The following is a 25,281-nucleotide window of genomic DNA, read 5'->3' as shown; positions in this document are numbered from 1 at the left end:
TGTAAGGTCCATGTTGCCTCTCCTGCTGTGAAGGCACTGACACACTCGTGTCTGATCACTCCTGTGGTGAAGGCACTGACACACTCGTGTCTGATCACTCCTGTGGTGAAGGCACTGACACACTTGTGTCTGATCACTCCTGTGGTGAAGGCACTGACACACTCGTGTCTGATCACTCCTGTGAAGGCACTGACACACTCGTGCCTGATCACTTGTAGTGCAGTGAAACTGATAATGTGCTCAGAACAACAGATCCAAACTAATACTCTCAACCACCTTTACTTCACTTTTTTATTAGCCATTACAAAGTAGTGAATCCCCCGTGAGCCCATGTGACTGTCAGCCAACAAGCCCACAGGATATTCCAGCAGTCACATACGGATTGTCGTAATTTTGCTGTGTTGTGTGACTGGTCCAGGAGGTTTCTTATCGATGATGGGCTCCAGTCAATGGGCTGGTGATGGGCTCCAGTCAATAATGGGCTAGTGATGGGCTCCAGTCAATAATGGGCTGGTAATGGGCTCCAGTCAATGGCTAGTGATGGGCTCCAGTCAATAATGGGCTAGTGAGGGGCTCCAGTCAATAATGGGCTAGTGATGGGCTCCAGTCCGTGGCTTGTGATGGGCTCCAGTCCGTGGCTAGTGATGGGCTCCAGTCCGTGGCTAGTGAGGGGCTCCAGTCCGTGGCTAGTGAGGGGCTCCAGTCCGTGGCTGGTGAGGGGCTCCAGTCCGTGGCTGGTGAGGGGCTCCAGTCCGTGGCTGGTGATGGGCTCCAGTCCACAGGCTGGTGATGAGCTCCAGTCCACAGGCTGGTGATGGGCTCCAGTCCGTGGCTAGTGATGGGCTCCAGTCCACAGGCTGGTGATGGGCTCGAGTCCACAGGCTGGTGATGAGCTCCAGTCCGTGGCTAGTGAGGGGCTCCAGTCCGTGGCTAGTGAGGGGCTCCAGGTCAATGGGCTGGTAAACCTGGCTGCAAGCCTCCTTCTGCCCAGCAGTCCCTCACTTTGTTTTCTGTTTCCCGCAGAGGTCCAGTGTGTGCACGAGACCCAGCAGTACCTGCGCAAGATCATCCATGAAATCGGCTTGGAGCTGAAATCATCAGCAGTGTGCACCAGAGTGCGACGCACACGCGACGGAGTTTTCACACTGGACGATGCATTGATCAGAACAGACTGGAAACTGCAGCAAATCTCCAGCGCAGTCCAGCGCAGCCAGCCTCGAGTGGCAGCTGCCCTGCGGGAGGAGAGCTGGAGGCACACTGCCCTCTCGGGAGGCAGCGTCTCAGAGAGATGGCCAGTGCCCACAGAGGCAGAGCCCTGACTGCACATAGTCCTGCACTTCAGTTCCACTCATGGTCACGAAGGAAAATCTCCAGTGAAATCATTCAGAGAAAGTACTCTACACCTGAAAACAGAACAATAATGAAAGAAAATGTGGAACCCGTGATTTAGATCAATATTATTTTTCTAAATCAGACATTGGTGAGCAAGTTGAACAAAGGGCTGTGTGCATCAGATAATCCTGCAAAGGCCAGAGGATTGAATGAGAACAGGTCAGTGAGTTTATTGTGGTGGCCAGCATGTACAGACAGAATGTAGGAGAGGTAACAGGCAGAGTGTCGGCGACCTGTTGCCTCCTTACACTGAGCACTGCCAGTTCCAAGCCCGCTCCTGTCTGCAGCCAAACCCATCATTATTATAAATGATTGTACAAACGTTCTTACCAAAGCCCCTATTTTATGCCCGAGTCGGGCGTTGAAGAGGGGGGCAGGGGAAGATTCCAATCTCTTCCCGCAGTGACTCCAAGCTCTGCTCCCATCGGTTCTCGTAGTAGATGTTATATACACAGTCAGCTGTTCGACCACACTGCACAGCCCATGGGATCAGGTCTCTTGTTAAAACACCAATGTTCCTGCCACAGGAGACATAAGAATGGATTACGCACAGGCAAGACATTGACCTCTAATCCTGGACTCAAACCTTGCTGTCAAAGATCCAACTGTCTACCCTATCTACTCCTTTCATAATTTAATAAACTTCTATCAGTTCTCCCCTTAGCGTTCAACATGCCAGACAAAACGATCCAAGTTTGTCCAACCTCTTCTGACTAAATGCCCTCTAATACGGGCAGCATCGTGGTAAATATCTTCTGCACCGTCTCCAAAGCCTCCACATCTTCCTGTCATGAGACAAACAAAATTGCAATATTACACATGTGGCCTCATCAAAGTTGCAGCATGACTTCCCAACTCTTGTACTTAATGCCTGACTGATCAAGGCAAACATTGATTTTATTTTCCAATCTATCTATTTGTGTTTCTACTTTAAGGAAGCTATGGACTTGGACCCCAAGATCCCTCTGTACATCCATGCTGATAAAGATCCTGCCCTCAAACTATATATTTCCCCTTGCAGAGAGGAACCTCAGGTCTGGGGAAAAGAGATGGCGGATCCTGAACAAACATCACAATTGCTTGGATTAAACTTCATTTGCCATTTCTCTGCCCATATTTTCAAACAATTCAGAGTTTGCTGTGTCCTTTAACAGTCTTTCACATTGTCTGCAACCACAAACTTGTGTTGTCTGTAAAGTTAGTAACCAACCCACCTACATTTACGCTTAAAAAAAAATAGTGCTGGAGTAACTCAGCGCGTCAGGCAGCATCTCTGGAGAACATGGACAGGTGACGTTTCACAGAGTGCTGGAGTAACTCAGCGGGTCAGGCAGCATCTCTGGAGAACATGGATAGGTGACGCTTCACAGAGTGCTGGAGTAACTCAGTGGGACAGGCAGCATCTCTGGAGAGAAGGAATGGTGACGTCACCCTATGTTCAAGAAATGTACATAAAGCAAAACTGGTATCATGTCTTTGTAATGTGATTGCAGTGAATAATGGCACATGCAAATGACTACATGTATCTGCACATATTATAAGTGACCATGTATATCTACACATATTATAAATGACCACGTATATCTACACATATAAATGACCACGTATATCTGTACACATTATAAATGACCGCATATATCTACACATATAAATGACCACGTATATCTGCACATGTTCAGAATATCTTTGGGGAAGTGATGGCAAGATTCTCACAGGTAATTCCCGATCTGGAGATCCCAGTGGGATGGGGGCTCTCTGTTATCTGGACTATTTGATCCAAAACGGGAGAGCGTTTACCTGGTGGACACACGGAGTGGGCCGAACACTGCTCCCAGAACACACATTGGCAGCCCAGTCTGCACCGCCTCAAACCACTTGACAGCAACCTCACCTGTTGAGTGTAGAGAAACACATGTTAGTGCTCACACACACACCTGGCCACAGCCTCCTCCCAAACAAATGAACTTCACGGCAAGCCCACAGATGTGGACATGTTTCCTACATTGCCCAAACTAAGGTTGGGTAAGAGTACTAATCACGCTCTGAACTGGAGGGGTTTCGACACTGGGCCATTGTGAAGTGGGATAGGTCTGCCCTAAAGGGATTTACCATGCCCTATCGTAATTGTTCAGCCATGATCACATTGAATGGCGGTGCTGGCTTGAAGGGCCGAATGGCCTATTCCTGCATCTATTGCCTATTGTTGCTGCCCCATTACCACCAGAGGCTCATGTTCTCAGCTCTCTTACTGCCAAGGAGTACATACCATGTTTAAAGTTTGTCCAACCGTGTCTTACAGCTGATCCCCTCTACTGGCAACATTCTGGTAAATCTCTCCAAAGCATCCACATCCTTCCTGTCATGGGGCGACCTCTAAAGCAGCAACATGACTCTGATACTGAACGCCAGCTCTCTCGGCAAACCCATCAGTTCCATTCCCCAACATCGCTCCCTGTACCTCATCCTCACAGTTGTCCATCACCCACCCACCTCTCCCCCAGTTGTGTTCTCCGTGGGCTTCTCCAGGCTGCCTCACGCATCACCCCAGAGTCAGCTCCTTACTGACCACAATACTCAAGTCCATTATTACAGCCACTGCCCTTGTGTCCACTAACCTCCTAGAAACATAGAAAATAGGTGCAGGAGGAGGCCATTCGGTCCTTCGAGCCAGCACCACCATTCATTGTGATTATGGCTGATCATTCACAATCAATAACTCCTCAGAAAGGCTGTGGAGTAGCTCAATAATCCCTCCTCATCTCACTCGTCAGTTGGGATGCCCCTCGTCTATCTCTGGCGATAGATCGCCTGCAACTATTCCCATTGCTGTAGATTCCATTAGTTTCACTTTGGTGACCTGCATGGGAAGATGACATTGCTCATGTTCTTCCCTGTGAGTGCACGGAATAAATGGATTATCGAAACATTTACTGTCCTGTGCCGAACCTAAAATTTAATCCACTGTAGACCACATGTGTCTGGTACACTCAGAGTTCCACTCGTCCTTGGCTGAAGCCTTGAATGATCCCCTCCAAACTAACTTCACATTCATCTGGTGCAGGAAGTAGAGAGGTGAAGTGACCCAACTGCCTGAACCCCATTGGAACCCAGATGCCTGGAATGTGTAATTGGGTCAGAGAGAGGTCTGAGGCTGGTATTTCTCAAGTAAATAAGGAGAGGTAGACAGGTGACAGGTATGCACAGGTAAATACATCACCTAATCTTCCCACAGGGAGACAGGTACACAGATAAATCACTTGGTAGGTCACCTACTCCACCCACAGGGTGAGGTGGACAGGTACGCAAAGGTAATTCATTGCCAAGTCAATGGATATTTTTAAGGCAGAGATATATTCTTGATTAGTACGGGTGTCAGGGGTTACGGGGAGAAGGCAGGAGAATGGGGTTAAGAGGAGAAGATAGATCAGCCATGATTGAATGGTGGAGTAGACTTGATGGGCCAAATAGCCTAATTCTGCTCCTATCACTTATGAACATGAATTCACCTGAAGTTCACCTACTCCACCCACAAGGAGAGGTGGACAGGTACACGTAGGTAACTCACCTGAAGGTAGACACAAAATGCTGGAGTAACAGCGGGACAAGCAACATCTCTGGAGAGAACAAATGGGTGACATTTTGGGTTGAGACCCTTCCGTCTGAAGAAGGGTCTCAACCCGAAATGTCACCCATTCCCTCTCTCCAGAGATGCGGCCTGTCCTGCTGAGTTACTCCAGCATTTTGTGTCTATCTTCGCTTTAAACCAGTTTGCAGTTCTTGCCTACACTCTCCTGAAGGTCACCCACGAGGTAGACAGGTGCACAGGTAACTCACCTGAAGGTCACCCACGAGAGGTAGACAGGTGCACAGGTAACTCACCTGAAGGTCACCCATTCCACCCACAAGCCAACACATTCACTGCCCCTGTGAGTGGACTTACCAAGGATGTTGGTGGGCATTCCCAGCAGGGTGTGCATGAAGTCGTGTACCTCACGGTACCTCTGGATCACATACGCCAGCTCCTCCTCATCCACAAACTTCACCGGCATCCGGCTGTCAGGAGTAACGCGCTGCAGACACAAGGGACCGGTCAATCTGAGGAGTAACTCATTGTAGACACAAGGGACCGATCAATCTGAGGAGTAACTCACTAGAGACACAAGGGACTGATCAATCTGAGGAGTAACTCATTGCAGACACAAGGGACCGATCAATCTGAGGAGTAACTCACTGGAGACACAAGGGACCGATCAATCTGAGGAGTAACTCACTGGAGACACAAGGGACTGATCAATCTGTGCCCTCTCATCAGGCACATGTATCACATCAGCATGCCGCACACAAACTAATCACATGTCCAAGTGACATTTATCACGGATAATTCACGTGACACACCCTTTGGGCAGGCGTCATTGATATTTAATTACACGCAGATACACAGGCCCCACTGGTACACAGGCTGCACTGATAGAGGCCGCACTGGTGCACAGGCCCCAATGGTGCACAGGCCCCACTGGTACACAGGCCGCTGATACACGATACACACCCTTTGCTGCACACTGTAATTGTTCCATCAATGGTTTCAACAATCCCCCCTAGTTCCTCCATCTCTATTCTCTACACTGCACCACACTCCAGGATTGAGATCCTGATATCAAACCTTTGCTTACAGCATTCGCGGCCACAAAACTGAATCAATTTTTACTTAATTATACTATTAAAATAATTAATTCATAAATTTCGTCTTAACCTCTTCTGGGAGCAGCCTCACCCTCACATTCATCTATCTGCAAGACAGATGCCCTTGCCCAGGTGGTAGTGTCTCTGGTCCTTACCCATCCCGCCCAAGGGGGTCAGCTTCAGATCGTAAAACATTCTAATTGAGCACCAACTCTTTTTTATAAAGGAAATGCATTTTTTAAGCATGTGACTTAGGTTTTGGGTTGTTGGTGGAGCAATGTTTATGATCCCCTGCCTTCCCCTCTAACGCTTATCCAGTAGATCCCTGCACCTGGTCACTACAACATCCAGTAGATCCCTGCACCTGGTCACTCCAACATCCAGTAGATCCCTGCACCTGGTCACTCCAACATCCAGTAGATCCCTGCACCTGGTCACTCCAACACCCAGTAGATCCCTGCACCTGGTCACTCCAACATCCAGTAGATCCTGCACCTGGTCACTCCAACATCCAGTAGATCCCTGCACCTGGTCACTCCAATGTCCAGTAGATCCCTGCACCTGGTCACTTCAACATCCAGTGGATCCCTGCACCTGGTCACTCCAATGTCCAGTAGATCCCTGCACCTGAGACAGATACAAAAGGTTGGAGTAAATCAGCGGGACAGGCAGCATCTCTGGAGAAAAGGAATGGGTGACGTTTCAGGTTGAGACCCTTCTTCGAACGTCACCCATTCTTTCTCTCCAGAGATGCTGCCTGTCCCGCTGAATTACTTCAGCTTTTTGTGTCTTTTTGCAGTTCCTTCGTACACAGATCCCTGGCCACTCCACCATCACAGCTGAGGTTCTGGGGATGGTCGCAATTTCTGGAGGTGGAACAACTCCAGCTGGAGCAACTGTGATTTTGTTCACAGATCAAGACAAGAGGTTACTTCAGTGAACACATGGCCAATGCACATGAACCTGGACGATTGTCAAAGATCCAGGGTTGCCACAGAGCCCAGCAATGGCAAGTGCCAGTTTCGGTCACGATGCACCAGTACAGCCGACCAGTTCAGCACAAACCTCCCATCCCCAACCTCCCTTGTCCATGTCGATGACCAGGTGCCTCCAGCTCTCAGCAATCAATGAGAGGGTTAGAAGTGATGCCACAGCTGAGGGACCAGGCTAGTGCCTGCCCCTCTGCCCCACACACCAACAAACACAGTGCCCTTTGGCCTCTGGTTCCTGCCAGCTGATTGCCAGATTAACTGGCGAGAGTTTGTTGGACTCCATGCTCATGGTGGAAAGCTTGAGCCGCTGAGTTACTCCAACACTTTGCAACAAAGACACCGTGCATGCAAGGCAAGAATCTGCTTGGATTAAAATGTCAAACTTGCTGCTCCAGGATGATCGGGGTTGGTCAACACGGATTAAACTCACGTTGACATCAAGAAAGCGGACGTATTCTCGGCCAAACGTTCCCTCAGGCAGCTCCCTCAGGGCGGTGAGATCCAGAGTAGACGAGTTGATGCATGGTCTCTCCCTGTAACCACCAACACCAGAAGCACACTCAGCTACAGATACAGATCTGTTAAAGTAAAGCATTGGCATCGAGAGCCTCCACAGTTGACCAGAATGTACCAGTTTAAAATCTGCAACTTTAAACGTAAATCTCTGTGGTGACATCGATAGACATTGCATGAGTGAACATATCATTTAAAAAACATCACTTGTGGACTCTCACCACCCCCTCACCTATAAAGGCTTGAACATGCTTGATGTTGTCAACTAGCATCAAGTATTTGCTGATGCACTTTGACCCCTCTCCCACCTCCTCTCCCTCGCTCCCCCCCCCCCCCATGCATCCACCCACTCACCCAACCTATCCAAGTCACCCTGTAGCCTCATAGCATCCTCCTCGCAGCTCACACTGCCACCCAGCTTTGTGTCATCCGCAAACTTGGAGATGTTACATTTAATTCCTTCGTCTAAATCGTTAATATATATTTTAAATAACTGGGGTCCCAGTGTTGTGTCTGGAGATCTTCTCGGGAAGAACCCCATGGTGGAATAAATCTGATGTGCTAATCCAGTATCACGTGTGATTATTCAGACTGAAGGTAAAGAATTTGATTTAACATTTGGTGGCAGCGGTGGGATTTCAAAAGACAATTACCACGAGTTCACGGCCAAGGAGCTGAGAAGTCTCGGAGGCAGAGAGAGGAATTGGGCCCCCGATGCAAGTGGTTTGTTTTACTGCATCGGTTTCCTCTGATCTGTCGTCTGATGACGAATTGGCCATTCGCTAACTCTTGTGTGATATCTTGACGAAATCAGGTCAGTCTGGTGAATACTGGAAGCGGCAGATATTTTGGTCAGTGATTGGTATCACTGGGAGTCGACTATAATTAAATGATATCGATATCAATACCACTGGGTCCGGTTTCAGTCCTGAGAGAGTGGGGCACAGGTCAGGTTTCAGTCCTGAAAGTGCGGACGTTGTTCAGGTTTCAGTCCTGAAAGCGTGGGTTACAGTCGCTGTAAGATTGGGTCCGATTGTGTGTATGAAAGTGTTGTGAGGTGTGTGAGCTTGTGTGAAGTGTTGTGGGGGGTATTAAGATTTGTGACGTTTGGAATGCGACTGTGTAATTTGTGTAATTTGCAACGCACTGTGTTGAATTATCAGTCAGCAAGATGGGTAATCGTTTGGATACTACAACTGAATCAAACAGTGCTTTGCAAATCTTATGTGAACGGTATCCTGACAAATCGGAGCAATTCAGACAATTGTCGGGGGTGTTAAACAAGAAATTAGGGGATGACTTTTGGCCATTAGAAGGAATAAAGGCTCTGGATGATGTCAAGAAGGTTCAGGAGATAATTTGGAAGAGTAATAGGGGTACTCTGGCAAAGGAACTTATTGCCCTGTGGAAACAGTATTGTCAAGAATTAAGGGAAGCTTCAGTGTTGGCAAGTTGGCAGGATAATGCTTTGAAATTGGGAATAGGAATTACTGAAGGGGGAGTGGCTAAATCAGCCGGAGTGTTAAAGAAGGAATGTGCTCATGAGAAACGTTTGAGACAGAAGTCTGGTAAGACCCTGATGGGGTCTGGGGATATGGATGTAAGGGATTACGTAGTCCAATGGCTGGCTTTCCCCGAATGAAGGGAGACTGTTTGTTTCCTGATTTGGATGAATGGAATCACAGAATTGCCTGAAGTCCCTAAATCCCCCATATGTTGTCAGGATGGCAACTGGAGTCAGCAGCTTTGAGCATTCTGCTCAGCCAGCTGAACTAGTTGTCCTAATACAACAGAGCAGATTTCCGTTATGAAATGATCTGCCCACACAACAGGTCAAACACCGGTGGACGTAGGGAACCATTTAGGAAGCTAGAGAGGCGTCCCGGGAACAGCGGGTGGTTGTGCCTAAAATGATGGGCCAGACTGAAAGCTCAAATAAAAGCAAGTCTCCCTTGGAAAGGAATGCCAACCATCCAAGACGTCATTAAATCACAGGAGGACACTCCTGACCGGGATAAGGTACTGTGGAAACAGCTCGGGTGCACAGTTGATTGTGAATCTAAACTGTGGATCATCCCTGCTGGACAGGCTTGTATGTCAGATGATTTAGCAATGTGGGTTATTGAATATATACACTTTGCAACTCATTGTGGTGCTAAAGCAACCAGTGATATGCTCCTAGCCACATGCTGGCATTCACGGTTACAATCTCTGGCTCAAGGTATTAGCAATCGTTGCCTGATTTGTCAGCAACATAATCCTGGAAAGGGTGTACCTTGTGAGATGGGTAAAACACCATTGTCCGTGGGTCCATTTGAGACCCTCCAGATGGACTACAGTGAGCTGGAGAGATGTCAGTGTTATAAATATGTATTAGTTATTGTAGATGAGTTTAGTAAATGGATTGAGGCTCACCTAACAAAGCCTCTACTGTCGTGAAGTGTTAATGAGATTAATCCCAGGTATGGAATTCCAAGCCGATTAAGTTCAGACAACGGCTCTTATTTCATGGGTCAAATAAACAAGGAATTCTGTACCCAGATGGGCATCCAGTAATAGTTGTATAGTGCCTACAGACCTCAGGCTGCCGGACTAGTTGAAAGGGTTAATCAGACCTTAAAAGTAAATTGGCCAACTACAGGCTGAAATGGGGGGATATGTGTTACTTAGACCCTGGAAAACGTACATATTACACACAGTTTTCAGCTTGTAACCAAGAGATTAGGAGACGAAGGATGGTCAGCGTGGGGGAAGCATGGAATGTAAAAGCCGAAGGCAAAGCAAGTTTATTTATATGGCACATTCCAGCAACAAGGCAATTTAAAGTGTTTTACATAAAACATTAAAGAGCAGGAAGCTGAAATAGAATAAGACAGGTATAAAATACCAGAATAAAGGTTACAGTGCAATGTTAGAATGAATAATTATTTGATTTAATAAGAGGCAGCGTCAAACAGAAGTCTTCAGCCTCGATTTAAAGGAACTGAGTGTTGCAGCGAACCTGCAGTTTTCTGGGAGTTTGTTCCATATATGTGGTGCATAAAACATTAAACGCAGCTTCTCCAGGTTTATTTCTGACTCTGTGACAGAGAGCAGATCTGTCCCAGAAGGCCTGGGAGGTCTGGATGGTTTATAGTGTAGCAGAAGATCAGAAATGTATTTTGGCCCTAAACCATTCAGTGCTTTATGAATCAACAGTAGTATTTTGAAATTAATTCTTTGATAGATTGGATGCGAGTGTGAGACCTCAGAACTGGAATGATGTGATTCACTTTCTTGGCCTTAGTGAAACTTGAGTGGCTGCTTCTGAAACCGCTGCAGCTATCCTGCTGAGCCATAAGTCCTTTAACCCTTGAGATATTCTTAAGGCGATAGTAGACTGACTGAAGTCAGTAAGCAGGCGGGGTAGGTGCTATGAGAGAGAGAGGAGAGAGAGAGAGAGAGGAGAGAAGAGGAGAGGAGAGGAAGAGAGAGAGAGAGAGAGAGAGAGAGAGAGAGAGAGAGAGAGAGAGAGAGAGAGAGAGAGAGAGAGAGAGAGAGAGAGAGAGAGAGAGAGAGAGAGAGAGAGAGAGAGAGAGAGAGAGAGAGAGAGAGAGAGAGAGAGAGAGAGAGAGAGAGAGAGAGAGAGAGAGAGAGAGAGAGGCAAGAAATGGAAGAAATAGATTGAGGAATGGAAATATGAAGAAAGAGGTGTGGGAGGAGTTTCAGCATATTGGATGGATAACAAAGTTGTGGAGGGATAGAGTTACATACGAAGGAAGGCACATTGAAAGGTTGGGATGTATTATTGGCAGAGTGCCAATGGCATGATGATCAGGAGGAAAAATACAGTTGGCCAACAGGATTGTAAACAATTGGTAATGCAAAAATGGAAACCTAAGCGAAATAACCCCGAGGACTCCTTGTCTGGCATGGCGACCCTGTTTATAGAAGAGGAGGATGAGGAGTAAATTGGGAAAGTCGGGAATGGTGTAGAACACCTCCCCCATATGCCCCTAACCACCTGTCCCCAAGAGCAGGAACTGCCCCACTAAGATCCCATCGGGGGGGGGGCATCGGCACCCCCACAGGGAAGGGCATCCCCAGAGGAAGATGATACCGATAGCGACCGGGAAACTGAAAAGGAGGAAGAAAGGAGGGGAAGGGCTGAGGCAGAAGAGGAAGGAGCAGCAGTAATTGAATTCATCAGTGAGAGAGTGCAACGAAGAACAAAGGAAACGCGAGGCTGAGAACCAGCAGGAAACTAAAAAGACTAAAAAGATAATGCTACTGAGAGCAATGCCAAATCCATTAGCAGGACAGAATGGGGCCAGGCAGTGATGCATGTATACACCCCATGGAAGTTGCAGGAAATGATGAAAATTTCTAGGAATGCCCCAGACTGTGTTTGGATTTGTGAATTGTATAAGATCAACATTAACCATGTACGAAACAGTCGCAAGAGATGTGTTCACCCTAACGTCCGCTATCCTGAATCCAACCGAGGGGGTACGATGGAGAACCCTTTGGGAACCATACCAGCCCGACCACCCCTAGACGGATGAGGGTTTTTTCTGAGCTTGGTGAATTTCTGCCGGAGTGGATCCCCAACGTGGGAGTGTACATTAAATTACTGTCACCCTTGCCTCCGCCAAGGCACCGCAGCAATTCACTCTCTCACCCCAACAAGAAGAAGCATGCCGCAATCTAAAACAGTGCTAGTCACTGCACCAGACATTGGACGTCCTTTATAAGATTGCCCATTTTCAGCTTTATGTGATCAACCTATTGCAAGCCCCAGCCCTCCCAACACAACTGGCCATTATCAAGTCCAATGCCCATCCGGGTGGCCACGACTAAAATTGCCAGGGAAATGCTCTTTGCTGACATCACTGCCCGCACCGTAGCTTGCGAATCCTGCACTATGGTCGCCACAGAACCAAAGATTCTAATGGGCAGAACGGCCTTGCCAGACATGGGTGATGTAGGGTTAATGCAGGGGAATGCCCCTGCTGGGCAACGTGATCTTGGAAATGAGAGGATTGTGCCATTGACTCCTTGACTGGGCTCTGGCTTACCCCTCTTGGGCAAATTTGTGTACCTGATGTTTTTCTGCCCGTTCCTTTCAACTATGTACACTTCCTTACGCATGCTAGTAAGGAGGGTATGGTCAGGATGGCAAAGGAAACCTGGTGGCATCCGGAAATTCACCAGCAGGCGTTAAAACAAGCCTCAGATTTTGAAATTTGCAGATGAAATAATCCCGGAAAGACAAAGGGAATGACACTCATATTGGACTGACCATCAGTCACTGAAAGAAAGTATGCAGGTACAGCAGGTAGTGAAGAAAGCCAATGGAATGTTGGCCATCATAACAAGAGGAGTTGAGTATAGGAGCAAAGAGGTCCTTCTGCAGTTGGAGAACTGCGCCTGGAGTGAGACCGCACCTGGAGTATTGTGTGCAGTGTTGGTCTCGGAATTTGAGGAAGGATATTCTTGCTATTGAGGGCGTGCAGCGTAGGTTTACGAGGTTAATTCCCGGAATGGCGGGACTGTCATATGTTGAAAGACTGGAGCGACTGGGATTGTATACGCTGGAATTTAGAAGGAACTGCTTTCCACTAAAATAAGCATTCATTCTATATTAGCTAAAACAAAAGAAACCATCTCTACTACAACAAAATATATTATCTCTAATTGACTATATCAGCTAATAGCATAGATTCTCATTAGCACCGAGCCTTGCGGCACCCCACTATGGCGGCACTGCCCTAGCAGCTGCCGCTCACCTGCGGTCCATTTGTCTTTGTGTTTTTGTTGGGTTTTTTTTGTCTTAATTGTAGTTGTGATGTGGTGTTTTTGTGTTTGTGTACTATGTGTGTATGTGGGGGGGAGGGGGAAACTAACACTGTAAATATGTGTCCCTTCAGAACGGAGACCCGACCTTTGTTTTCTGGGCCGTGTCTCCGTTCCTGCTGCGGCCTACCATCGGCCCAACTCCTGGAGCTGTCGGCCTCCAGGGCTCTGGTTCGCAGAGCCCGCGGATCGGACTTACCACCACCGGAGCCGGCCGTCCTCGGAGGCTGCGGGAGCAGCTGCGACTCGCCTTAGGCTCGGGCCGCGTGGATGCCGACATCGGGAGCTCCGGCAGCGGCAGCGTGTTCGCCCGCCCCGGATCGCGGGGCATGGGGCGCGGACATTTCACCGTCCGGCGCGGCCTAGGATGGCCGCGGGATATTTCTCTGCTGGGCGGGGGCTTCAATGTCGGGTGCCACGACCGCCCCGACGTGCAACAACAGCGGCAGCAGCGTGTTCGCCCGCCCCGGATCGGACTTATCATCGGCGGAGCCGGCCGTCTTCGGAGGCTGCGGGAGCGGCTGCGACGCGACGCGCCTTGGGCTCGGCCCGCTGTGGACTGTCCGGTGCGGCCTGCAACCACAACAACCTGACTGCGGGCGAGGCACAGCGGGAGAAGGGAAAGACATTGTGGCCTTCCATCACAGTGAGGAGAGAGAGGACTGGAGGAGACTCACTGTGATGGATGTTTCTTTGATGGATGTTTCTTTTTTTGTGTGTTTTTGGGGTTGGGTGGTTTGAGTGCCTGTTTGATGCTTTTATTGTTGGACTGTGTTTTTGGGGGTTTTGGGGTGTGTGATTTGAATGCCTATTTAATGCTTTTATTGTTGGACTGTGTTTTTGGGGGGTTTTTGGGGTTGGGTAATTTTGGGTGCCTGTTTAGTGCTTTTATTGTTGGACTGTGGGTGATTGAATTAACATTTTGTTCAAGATGGCCGCGCCGTTGTGTTTGGCTGCCTGCCACTGTATGTTTCTTTTTTTTCCTGGTCAGATGTGCAGCACTTTGGTCAACGTGGGTTGTTTTTAAATGTGCTATACAAATAAATTGACTTGACTTGACTTGACTAGTCACTGCCTGCCATTCTGAAAAGGACCCGTTAATTCCTACTCTTTGCTTCCTGTCTGCCAACCAGTTCTGTATCCATTTATTCACAAAATGCTGGAGTAACTCAGCAGGTCAGGCAGCATCTCGGGAGAGAAGGAATGGGTGACGTTTCGGGTCGAGACCCTTCTTCAGACTGATGTCGGGGGTGGGACAAAGGAAGGATATAGGTGGAGACAGGAAGATAGAGGGAGATCTGGGAAGGAGGAGGGGAAGGGAGGGACAGAGGAGCTATCTGAAGTTGGAGAAGTCGACGTTCATACCACCGGGCCGCAAACTGCCCAGGCGAAATATGAGGTGCTGCTCCTCCAATTTCCGGCGGGCCTCACTATGGCACTGGAGGAGGCCCATGACAGAGAGGTCAGACTGGGAATGGGAGGGGGAGTTAAAGTGCTGGGCCACCGGGAGATCAGTTGCGTTAATGCGGACCGAGCGCAGGTGTTCAGCGAAGCGATCGCCGAGCCTGCGCTTGGTTTCGCCAATATAGATAAGTTGACATCTAGAGCAGCGGATGCAATAGATGAGGTTGGAGGAGGTGCAGGTGAACCTCTGTCTCACCTGGAAAGAATGTTTGGGTCCTTTGATGGAGTTGAGGGGGGAGGTAAAGGGACAGGTGTTGCATCTCGTGCGGTTGCAAGGGAAAGTGCCCGGGGTTAGGGTGGTTTGGGTAGGAAGGGACGAGTGGACCAGGGAGTTGCGGAGGGAACGGTCTCTGCGGAATGCAGAGAGGGGAGGGGATGGGAAGATATGGCCAGTGGTGGGGTCCTGTTGTAGGTGACGGAAATGTTGGTGGATGATATGTTGGATCCGCTGGCTGGTGGGGTGGAAGGTGAGAACGAGGGGGATCCTGTCCTTGTTGCGAGTGGGGGGATGGGGAGCAAGAGCGGAGCTGCGGGATGTAGAAGAGACCCTAGTGAGAGCCTCATCTATAATGGAGGAGGGGAAGCCCCGTTTTCTGAAAAACGAGGACATCTCGGAAGCCCTAGTCTGAAACACCGCATCCCGGGCGCAGATGCGGCGTAGACGGAGGAATTGGGAATAGGGGATAGACTTTTTGCAGGGGACCGGGTGGGAAGAAGTGTAGTCCAGATAGCTGTGCGAGTCGGTGGGCTTGTAATAAATGTCGGTCACTAGTTTTTCTCCTGTGATGGAGATGGTGAGGTCCAGAAACGGGAGGGAGATGTCAGAGATAGTCCAGGTATATTTAAGGGATATACATATCAATGTCATGTTTATCCATGTCAATACCCTACCCATGTCAATACCCCCAGTACCATGTGCTCTAATTTTGCACACTAATCTCATGTGCGGGACCTTGTCAAAGGCTTTTTGAAAGTCCAGATACACCACATCCACTGGCTCTCCCCCATCCATTCTATTTGTTACATCCTCAAATAATTCCAGAAGATTAGTCAAGCATGATTTCCCCTTCATAAATCCATGTTGACTTTGACCGATCCTGTTACTGCTTTCCAAATGCGCTGCTGTAACATCTTTAATGATCGACTCAAGCATCAGCATCTTCCCCACTACCGATGTGAGGCTAACTGGTCTATAATTCCCTGTTTTCTCTCTCTCCTTTCTTAAAACGTGGGGTTACATTAGCTACAAGTGGGGTTACATTAGCTACAAGTGGGTTTCCGTGCTTTATTGCGAAACTAAACTAATCTGGCTGGGTCAGTGTGACTGAGTGTCCACTCCTAGCTGTGGTCAGTGTGACTGAGTGTCCACTCCTAGCAGTGGTCAGTGTGACTGAGTGTCCACTCGTGGCTGTGGTCAGTGTGACTGAGTGTCCACTCCTAGCTGTGGTCAGTGTGACTGAGTGTCCACTCCTAGCTGTGGTCAGTGTGACTGAGTGTCCACTCCTAGCTGTGGTCAGTGTGACTGAGTGTCCACTCGTGGCTGTGGTCAGTGTGACTGAGTGTCCACTCCTAGCTGTGGTCAGTGTGACTGAGTGTCCACTCCTAGCTGTGGTCAGTGTGACTGAGTGTCCACTCCTAGCTGTGGTCAGTGTGACTGAGTGTCCACTCCTAGCTGTGGTCAGTGTGACTGAGTGTCCACTCGTGGCTGTGGTCAGTGTGACTGAGTGTCCACTCCTAGCTGTGGTCAGTGTGACTGAGTGTCCACTCGTGGCTGTGGTCAGTGTGACTGAGTGTCCACTCCTGGATGGGGTCAGTGTGACTGAGTGTCCACTCGTGGCCCAAACAACTGGCCGGCTTTGTTACTCGGTCATTGCTCCAACGTATCCAGGGTGCGTGTGGAGCATCACACACAGGCCAGACCAGGTAAGGCACAGGCTTCCTTCCCAAAGGGATGAACCAGTGGAGTTTTACATTTCAGTGGCTTCTTTATTGATAATAATAAAATCGGGATTATTTAATTGACCGATTTTAGATTGCTGAGTCTCAGTGGTGGGACTAAACTCCCAAATATGGATCTTTATCCACACGGGTCTCGCCCTGGGTTGTAACCCCTCCCTCACCTACACTCTCTCTCCCCGTCACCCCCCGCTCCTTGCCCCCCACCCCCTGTATTTCAGCCTCTGCCCCCCCTGCAGGTGAACACGCTCTGTGACCCAGCATGTTGACCTCACTTCCCACTGCTCTTGGCACACAAGGGCAGTGTACATCAGACAATCCACCTGCTGGAAAGCTGGCAAAGCCTCTGGTTATCGTCCACGACGTGTTGGTAAAGGAGGAACCCGCTGGAAATGAGGTAACTCAGCGGGTCCTGCAGCACCTATGGAGAACAGGGAGACGTGGTGTTTGGGGTGGGGACCTTGCAGCCAAGGGCAGGGCTCGGAGCACGGCTACACTCACACTTACAGCGTGGCTATACTCACACTTACTGCACGGACACACTCACACTTACAGCGTGGCTATACTCACACTTACTGCACGGACACACACACTTGCAGCGTGGCTATACTCACACTTACTGCACGGACACTCACACTCACTGCACGAACACACTCACACTCACTGCACGAACACACTCACACTCACTACAGGGCCACTTACTGCAGGATGCGGTGTCCCTCCACATCGTTCCTCATCCTGTCCCTGAGTGTACGCACTGCCAACTGGCCCGTCGTTTCGGCCAGGACCGCCACCATATCTGCAACACCAGGAGAGCACGTCAAGCTCAGCCATGTGGACTCATCCCATGAAGGGAGTTGGCAACGACTGCCACGCAGCGAGAGGGAGCGAGGATCACCTCCGGGTCATTACAACTCTCCGACTTAAAACAGTGCCCATATACCCCAGTACCCACAGATACCCCAGTACCCAGATACCCCAGAACCCAGATACCCCAGTACCCACAGATACCCCAGTACCCACAGATACCCAGATACCCCAGAACCCAGATACCCCAGTACCCACAGATACCCCAGTACCCAGATACCCCAGCACCCACAAATACCCCAGTACCCACAAATACCCCAGTACCCACAAATACCCCAGTATCCACAAATACCGCAGTACCCACAAATACCCCAGTACCCACAGATACCCCAGTACCCACAGACACCCCAGCACCCACAAATACCCCAGTACCCACAAATACCCCAGTACCCACAAATACCCCAGTATCCACAAATACCCCAGTACCCACAAATACCCCTGTACCCACAGATACCCCAGTACCCACAGACACCCCAGTACCCACAGATACCCCAGTGCCCACAGGATACCCCAGTACCCAGATACCCCAGTACCCACAGATACCCACAGTACCCACAGATACCCCAGTACCCACTGGATAACCAGTACCTTACCCCAGTACCCACAGGATACCCCAGTACCCACAGGATATCCCAATACCCACAGATACCTCAGTACCCACAGATACCCCAGTACCCAGATGCCCCAGTACCCACAGGATACCCCAGTACCCACAGGATACCCCAGTACCCACAGGATACCCGAGATACCCCAGTACCCAGATACCCCAGTACCCACAGATACCCCAGTACCCACAGATACCCCAGTACCCAGATACCCCAGTACCCACAGATTCCCCAGTACCCAGATACCCGTACCCACAGATACCCCAGTACCCACAGATACCCCAGTACCCAGATACCCCAGTACCCACAGATACCCCAGTACCCAGATACCCCAGTACCCACAGATACCCCAGTACCCACAGATAGCCCAGTACCCACTGGATAACCAGTACCCTACCCCAGTACCCACAGGATACCCCAGATACCCCAGTACCCAGATACCCCAGTACCCACAGATACCCCAGTACCCACAGGATACCCCAGTACCCACAGATACCCCAGTACCCACAGATACCCCAGTACCCACAGATACCCCAGTACCCAGATACCCGTACCCAGATACCCCAGTACCCAGATACCCCAGTACCCAGATACCCCAGTACCCACAGATACCCCAGTACCCGCAGATACCCCAGTACCCACAGATACCCCAGTACCCACAGGATACCCCAGTACCCAGATACCCCAGTACCCAGATACCCCAGTACCCAGATACCCCAGTACCCTACCCCAGTACCCACAGGATACCCCAGATACCCCAGTACCCAGATACCCCAGTACCCACAGATACCCCAGTACCCACAGGATACCCCAGTACCCACAGATACCCCAGTACCCACAGATACCCCAGTACCCAGATACCCGTACCCAGATACCCCAGTACCCAGATACCCCAGTACCCACAGATACCCCAGTACCCAGATACTCCAGTACCCACAGATACCCCAGTACCCACAGATACCCCAGTACCCACTGGATAACCAGTACCCTACCCCAGTACCCACAGGATACCCCAGATACCCCAGTACCCACAGATACCCCAGTACCCACAGATACCCCAGTACCCACAGATACCCCAGTACCCACAGATACCCCAGTACCCACAGATACCCCAGTACCCACAGGATACCCCAGTACCCAGATACCCCAGTACCCAGATATCCCAGTACCCACAGGATACCCTAGTACCCAGATACCCCAGTACCCACAGGATACCCCAGTACCCAGATACCCCAGTACCCACAGATACCCCAGTACCCAGATACCCCTGTACCCACAGATACCCCAGTACCCGCAGATACCCCAGTACCCACAGATACCCCAGTACCCACAGGATACCCCAGTACCCACAGGATACCCCAGTACCCACAGGATACCCCAGTACCCACAGGATACCCCAGTACCCACAGGATACCCCAGTACCCACAGATACCCCAGTACCCACAGATACCCCAGTACCCACAGATACCCCAGTACCCACAGATACCCCAGTACCCACAGATACCCCAGTACCCACAGATACCCCAGTACCCATATACCCCAGTACCCACAGGATACCCCAGTACCCATATACGCCAGTACCCACTGGATACCCCTGGTTGGTCCAGCTGGTCAATGGCAGCCCCAGAACACAGACAGCAGGAGAGTCAGAGAGAATAATGCCGTTCACCAATGTCCAATCACATGTTGTGCCGACACCGCCTGGGCATGGGCTGACATGCATCAAACGGAGAGGCATGCAAGCTGCAATGAGGCTTTCATCAAAGGGCATGAGAGTAAAGAGGCAGGTACTCACCGTGACGGTACGGGTTGTACAGAGACATGAATGCTGAGCCGGCCGCCAACAGGGCTTTCTGCAGGGAGTTGGTGGGAATGTGTGTGCGGTAGATGCTGCAATATCCATCTTCAGTAATCGTGTCCGTACTGGCCGCACGGACTGTCTGCAGCACAGCAGTTCTGGTGCCTGGCACAACATACAGGAACTCAGAAACCAAAGCAGCAAAATGGGGTTGAGAGAGAGATTGGAGAGAGTGGAGAGAGTGCGGGTGGGAGAAAACCAGCAGCATTCACCCCCCTGGGCTTATCCTTGGGTTAATGAGGTCATGGCTCATCTGTTTACTCAACTATCCTGCTTCACTTCATGCCTTTAATACATAAAAACCCGTCCATCACTGGTTGCATCCAGTGTCTGAACCGTTAGTCACCCCTGGGCACTGTCAACCTGCAGAAAGTGGGGGGCAGAGGAGGGAAGGTGGGGGGTGAGGGGGGTTGTGAGGGGGGGGGGTGTGTGAGGGGGGGCCCGGGGTGAGGGGTGTGTGAGGGGGGGGGGTGTGAGGGGTCTGTGAGGGGGGGTGAGGGGGGTGTGAGGATGGAGGTGAGGGGGGTGTGTGAGGGGGGGAGGTGAGGGGGGGTGTGAAGGTGGGGAGGTGAGGGGGGTGTGAAGGGGGGGTGTGAGGGGGGAGGTGAGGGGGGGTGTGTGAGGGAGGGGGGTAGGTGAGGGGGGTGTGTAAGGGGGGGGTGTGAGGGGGGGAGGTGAGGGGGGGTGTGTGAGGGAGGGGGGTAGGTGAGGGGGGTGTGTGAGGGGGGTGTGTGAGGGGGTGTGAGTGGGGAGGTGAGGGGGGGTGTGTGAGGGAGGGGGGTAGGTGAGGGGGGTGTGTGAGGGGGGTGTGTGAGGGGGTGTGAGTGGGGAGGTGAGGGGGGGTGTGTGAGGGAGGGGGGTAGGTGAGGGGGGTGTGTGAGGGGGGTGTGTGAGGGGGGGAGGTGAGGGGGGGGTGTGGTGGGTACTTGTGCGGGGCCCGGGGTGAGGGGTGTGTGAAGCGGGGGTGTGGGTGTGAGGGGGGCGTGAGGGGGCGAGTGTGTGAGGGGGGCAGTGTGTGAGGTGGGGTTGTGAGGGTGGTGTGTGTGGGGGGTGGGGGGGGGTGTGAGGGGGGTGGGGGGTGTGAGGGGGGGTGTGAGGGGGGTGGGGGGTGTGAGGGGGGTGGGGGGTGTGGGGGGTGTGAGGGGGGGTGTGAGGGGAGGGGGGGTGTGAGGGGAGGTGTGGGGTGTGGGGGGTGTGAGGGGGGGTGTGAGGGGAGGGGGGGGTGTGAGGGGGGTGGGGGGTGTGAGGGGGGGTGTGAGGGGAGGGTGGGTGTGAGGGGGGTGGGGGGTGTGAGGGGGGGTGTGAGGGGGGGGTGGGGGGTGTGAGGGGGGGTGTGAGGGGGTGGGTGTGTGAGGGGGGTGGGGGGTGGGGGGTGTGAGGGGGGGGTGGGGGGTGTGGGGGGTGTGAGGGGGGGTGTGAGGGGGGGCGGGGGGTGTGGGGGGTGTGAGGGGGGGGTGGGGGGTGTGAGGGGGGGCGGGGGGTGTGGGGGGTGTGAGGGGGGGCGGGGGGTGTGGGGGGTGTGAGGGGGGGGTGGGGGGTGTGTGAGGTGGGTGTGTGAGGGGGGGGTGGGGGGTGTGAGGGGGGGCGGGGTGGTGTGGGGGGTGTGAGGGGGGGCGGGGGGTGTGGGGGGTGTGAGGGGGGGGTGGGGGGTGTGTGAGGTGGGTGTGTGAGGGGGGGGTGGGGGGTGTGTGAGGTGGGTGTGTGAGGGGGGGGTGGGGGGTGTGTGAGGTGGGTGTGTGAGGGGGGGCGGGGGGTGTGGGGGGTGTGAGGGGGGGGGTGGGGGGTGTGTGAGGTGGGTGTGTGAGGGGGGGGTGGGGGGTGTGGGGGGTGTGAGGGGGGGGCGGGGGGTGTGGGGGTGTGAGGGGGGGCGGGGGGTGTGGGGGGTGTGTGAGGGGGGGGTGGGGGGTGTGTGAGGGGGGCGGGGGGGGTGTGAGGGGGGGTGGGGGGTGTGAGGGGGGGTGTGAGGGGGTGTGTGAGGGGGTGGGGGGTGTGAGGGGGGGGCGGGGGGGTGTGGGGGGTGTGAGGGGGGGGCGGGGGGGTGTGGGGGGTGTGAGGGGGGGCGGGGGGTGTGAGGGGGGGCGGGGGGTGTGGGGTGTGTGAGGGGGGGCGGGGGGGTGTGGGGGGTGTGAGGGGGGGGCGGGGGGTGTGAGGGGGGGCGGGGGGGTGTGGGGGGTGTGAGGGGGGGGCGGGGGGTGTGGGGGGTGTGAGGGGGGGGTGGGGGGTGTGTGAGGGGGGCGGGGGGGTGTGAGGGGGGGTGGGGGGTGTGAGGGGGGGTGTGAGGGGGTGTGTGAGGGGGTGGGGGGTGTGAGGGGGGGGCGGGGGGGTGTGGGGGGTGTGAGGGGGGGGCGGGGGGGTGTGGGGGGTGTGAGGGGGGGCGGGGGGTGTGAGGGGGGGCGGGGGGTGTGGGGTGTGTGAGGGGGGGCGGGGGGGTGTGGGGGGTGTGAGGGGGGGGCGGGGGGTGTGGGGTGTGTGAGGGGGGGGTGGGGGGTGTGGGGGGTGTGAGGGGGGGTGTGGGGTGTGTGAGGGGGGGGTGGGGGGTGTGGGGGGTGTGAGGGGGGGTGTGAGGGGGTGTGTGAGGGGGGGTGTGAGGGGGGGCGGGGGGTGTGGGGTGTGTGAGGGGGGGGTGGGGGGTGTGAGGGGTGTGAGGGGGGGGTGGGGGGTGTGAGGGGTGTGAGGGGGGGCGGGGGGTGTGGGGTGTGTGAGGGGGGGCGGGGGGTGTGAGGTGGGGTGGGGGGTGTGAGGGGGGGGTGGGGGGTGTGAGGGGTGTGAGGGGGGGCGGGGGGTGTGGGGTGTGTGAGGGGGGGGTGGGGGGTGTGAGGTGGGGTGGGGGGTGTGAGGGGGGGTGGGGGGTGTGAGGGGGGGTGTGAGGGGGTGGGTGTGTGAGGGGGGTGGGGGGTGTGGGGGGTGTGAGGGGGGGCGGGGGGGTGTGGGGTGTGTGAGGGGGGGGTGGGGGGTGTGAGGGGGGGCGGGGGGGTGTGGGGTGTGTGAGGGGGGGCGGGGGGGTGTGGGGGGTGTGAGGGGGGGCGGGGGGGTGTGGGGGGTGTGAGGGGGGGCGGGGGGGCGGGGGGGCGGGGGGGTGTGTGAGGGGGGGGTGGGGGGGGTGTGAGGTGGGTGTGTGAGGGGGGGGTGTGGTGGGTACTTGTGCGGGGCCCAGGGTGAGGGGAGGGGGGGTGTGAGGAGGGGTGAGGGGTGAGCAGTGAGGGGGGGGCGGTACCTGTGCGGAGTCGGGGGGCCATTGTGGGGCGCAGGAACATCCGGGCCCGCAGCGCGCCCGCCATCTCGCCCTGCGTCTTTACGTCACGCGGCCTAACGAATATGGCCCCGCCCCCAGCGCTGTCTCTCCTCCTGGCCGCGCGGGAGCGCTGCTGTGGGAGGGGCGCGCGGGGGCGCTGCTGCGGGGGGGCCGCACGGGGGCGCTGCTGGGCCGCACGGGGGCGTTGCGGGGGAGCTGCTGCGGGTGGGCCGCATGGGGGCGCTGCTGTGGGGGAGCTGCTGCCGCAGCGCCGGGGACGCGGGTTCAATCCCGACCAAAGATACTAGAGGAGCAAGAAGTAGTATAAGGAAATAACTGCAGATGTTGGTACAAATCGATTTATTCACAAAATGCTGGAGTAACTCAGCAGGTCAGGCAGCATCTCGGGAGAGAAGGAATGGGTGACGTTTTGGGTCGAGACCCTTCTTCAGATTGATCATTCCTTCTCTCCACAGATGCTGCCTGACCTGCTGAGTTACTCCAGCACTTTGTGAATAATACTAGAGGACCAAGATGGACCACTCCGGTGAAATCTCCTAAACTGAAGCCTGAAGATGTGTCACCCGTTCCCTCTCTCCACAGATACTGCCCGACCCGCTGAGTTACTCCAGGACTCTGTGATACTGAAGTACCATGTTAGTAAGCCAACCCCGCCGCTCCTCCTCCTCCCGCAGTGTGATCAGTGTTGTGGGGAACAGTGTGCGATTAAACCATTAACATGCGGAATGTTTCTCATCCGTCAACTCACAGATTCCTGTTATTTTTCTTTTTAAATGTTTCTGCAAGTTTCTGCCAACTAAAACGGCGCCGCGACAGGCCACGGTGTTTAGGGCCGAGTGGTCTATCGTGCTCCTCTAGTATCTTTTGTCCCGACCGCGGCTGCACATTCTTCCCCTGAACGTGTGGGTTTTCTCCGGGTCCTCCGGTTTCCTTTAACATTCCAAAGACGTGCCGGTTTGTAGGTTAATCGGCTTTGGTGCAAGTGTAAACTGACCCAGTGTGTGGGGCAGTCAGTGTGGGGATCACTGGGCGGTGCGGACTCGGTGGGCCGAAGGGCCTCTAAACTAACAACTTGTCCCAGACTCCCTGCCTCCTTCCCCGTCGCTGCACCGGGAGTAAGGGATGCTCCCCCCCACCGACCCCATGAATCATCGCCTGGCTGTGTTCTCCACACACTCTGCCCGACCCGGTTACTCCAGCACTCCGTCTTCTTTTGTCAACCAGCATCTGCAGTTTCTTGTTCCTGACCTCTGTGTCAGTATTCCCCATTTTATCACCATCTCCATCCTGATAAATGGTCTCGTCACCCATTCCTTCTCTCCAGAGATGGTGTCTGACCCGCTGAGTCACTCCAGGATTTTGTGTCTATCTTCTGTGCAGTTCCTTCCTACACACCAACAATCTAAATACGAGGGTCTTTCTATCGTTCACACGTGCCCACATTATGCTGTGTATTCAGTGCACACACTGATGCTTCTCTGCCTCCACCTCAAAGCTCAATCTCTGCTCACTTAGGGATGATAATCCGTTCCCTCATTGGGAATGGTACAGCCCAAGCACTGATCCCCGGGGTGTATCATCAGCGCCACACACTGCCCCACTCTGTTCCCACTCTGTTCCCCGTGTTCAGTCATTTATCACGCCAGTATTACCCAATGCCATGAGCTTTATTCCTGCCCACCAACATTTCATGTGGCAATTTATCACAGACCTCTCCTGTTTCCTCCACTTCCACCCCTTCTCTGCAACTTGAAACTTATATTTCTAACATTACCTGAGTCTCTCCAGTATTTTCTGTTATTTGGTCACATTTCCAGCATCTGCTTATTCTTATGCTTTTGAACAAGCGCGTGTGTTAGATTTCAG

The 25,281-nt window shown here is 53.2% G+C and overlaps 2 protein-coding genes across 2 annotated transcripts in view; one reads left to right on the top strand and one right to left on the bottom strand.

Annotated features, from left to right (window-relative positions):
- LOC144608452 (uncharacterized) overlaps nucleotides 1–3,018 on the top strand; it is a 33,618-nt gene extending 30,600 nt beyond the window's left edge. The window contains exon 23 of the mRNA XM_078426224.1: nucleotides 1,024–3,018. Within this exon, the coding sequence (XP_078282350.1) occupies nucleotides 1,024–1,319 (296 nt within the window). The 3' untranslated portion in view covers nucleotides 1,320–3,018. The remainder of the gene's footprint in view (nucleotides 1–1,023) is intronic.
- On the bottom strand, nucleotides 280–23,502 carry coq4 (coenzyme Q4 homolog (S. cerevisiae)). The gene is made up of 8 exons (XM_078425826.1): nucleotides 23,377–23,502; nucleotides 20,100–20,267; nucleotides 17,535–17,631; nucleotides 7,495–7,597; nucleotides 5,333–5,462; nucleotides 3,190–3,283; nucleotides 1,723–1,910; nucleotides 280–1,403 (listed from the first exon to the last, which is right to left on the bottom strand). Exons 1-7 carry the CDS (start codon nucleotides 23,438–23,440, stop codon nucleotides 1,736–1,738), a joined length of 831 nt encoding a protein of 276 aa, XP_078281952.1. The 5' UTR covers nucleotides 23,441–23,502; the 3' UTR covers nucleotides 280–1,403; nucleotides 1,723–1,735.
- Between the last annotated feature and the right edge of the window lie 1,779 nt (nucleotides 23,503–25,281).

The sequence above is a fragment of the Rhinoraja longicauda genome, chromosome 31, assembly GCF_053455715.1.
Source record: "Rhinoraja longicauda isolate Sanriku21f chromosome 31, sRhiLon1.1, whole genome shotgun sequence".
In the NCBI taxonomy this organism is placed as follows: domain Eukaryota; kingdom Metazoa; phylum Chordata; class Chondrichthyes; order Rajiformes; family Arhynchobatidae; genus Rhinoraja; species Rhinoraja longicauda.
Note: the sequence above shows the minus strand (reverse complement) of the source record. Positions and strands in the feature narration are given on the sequence as shown.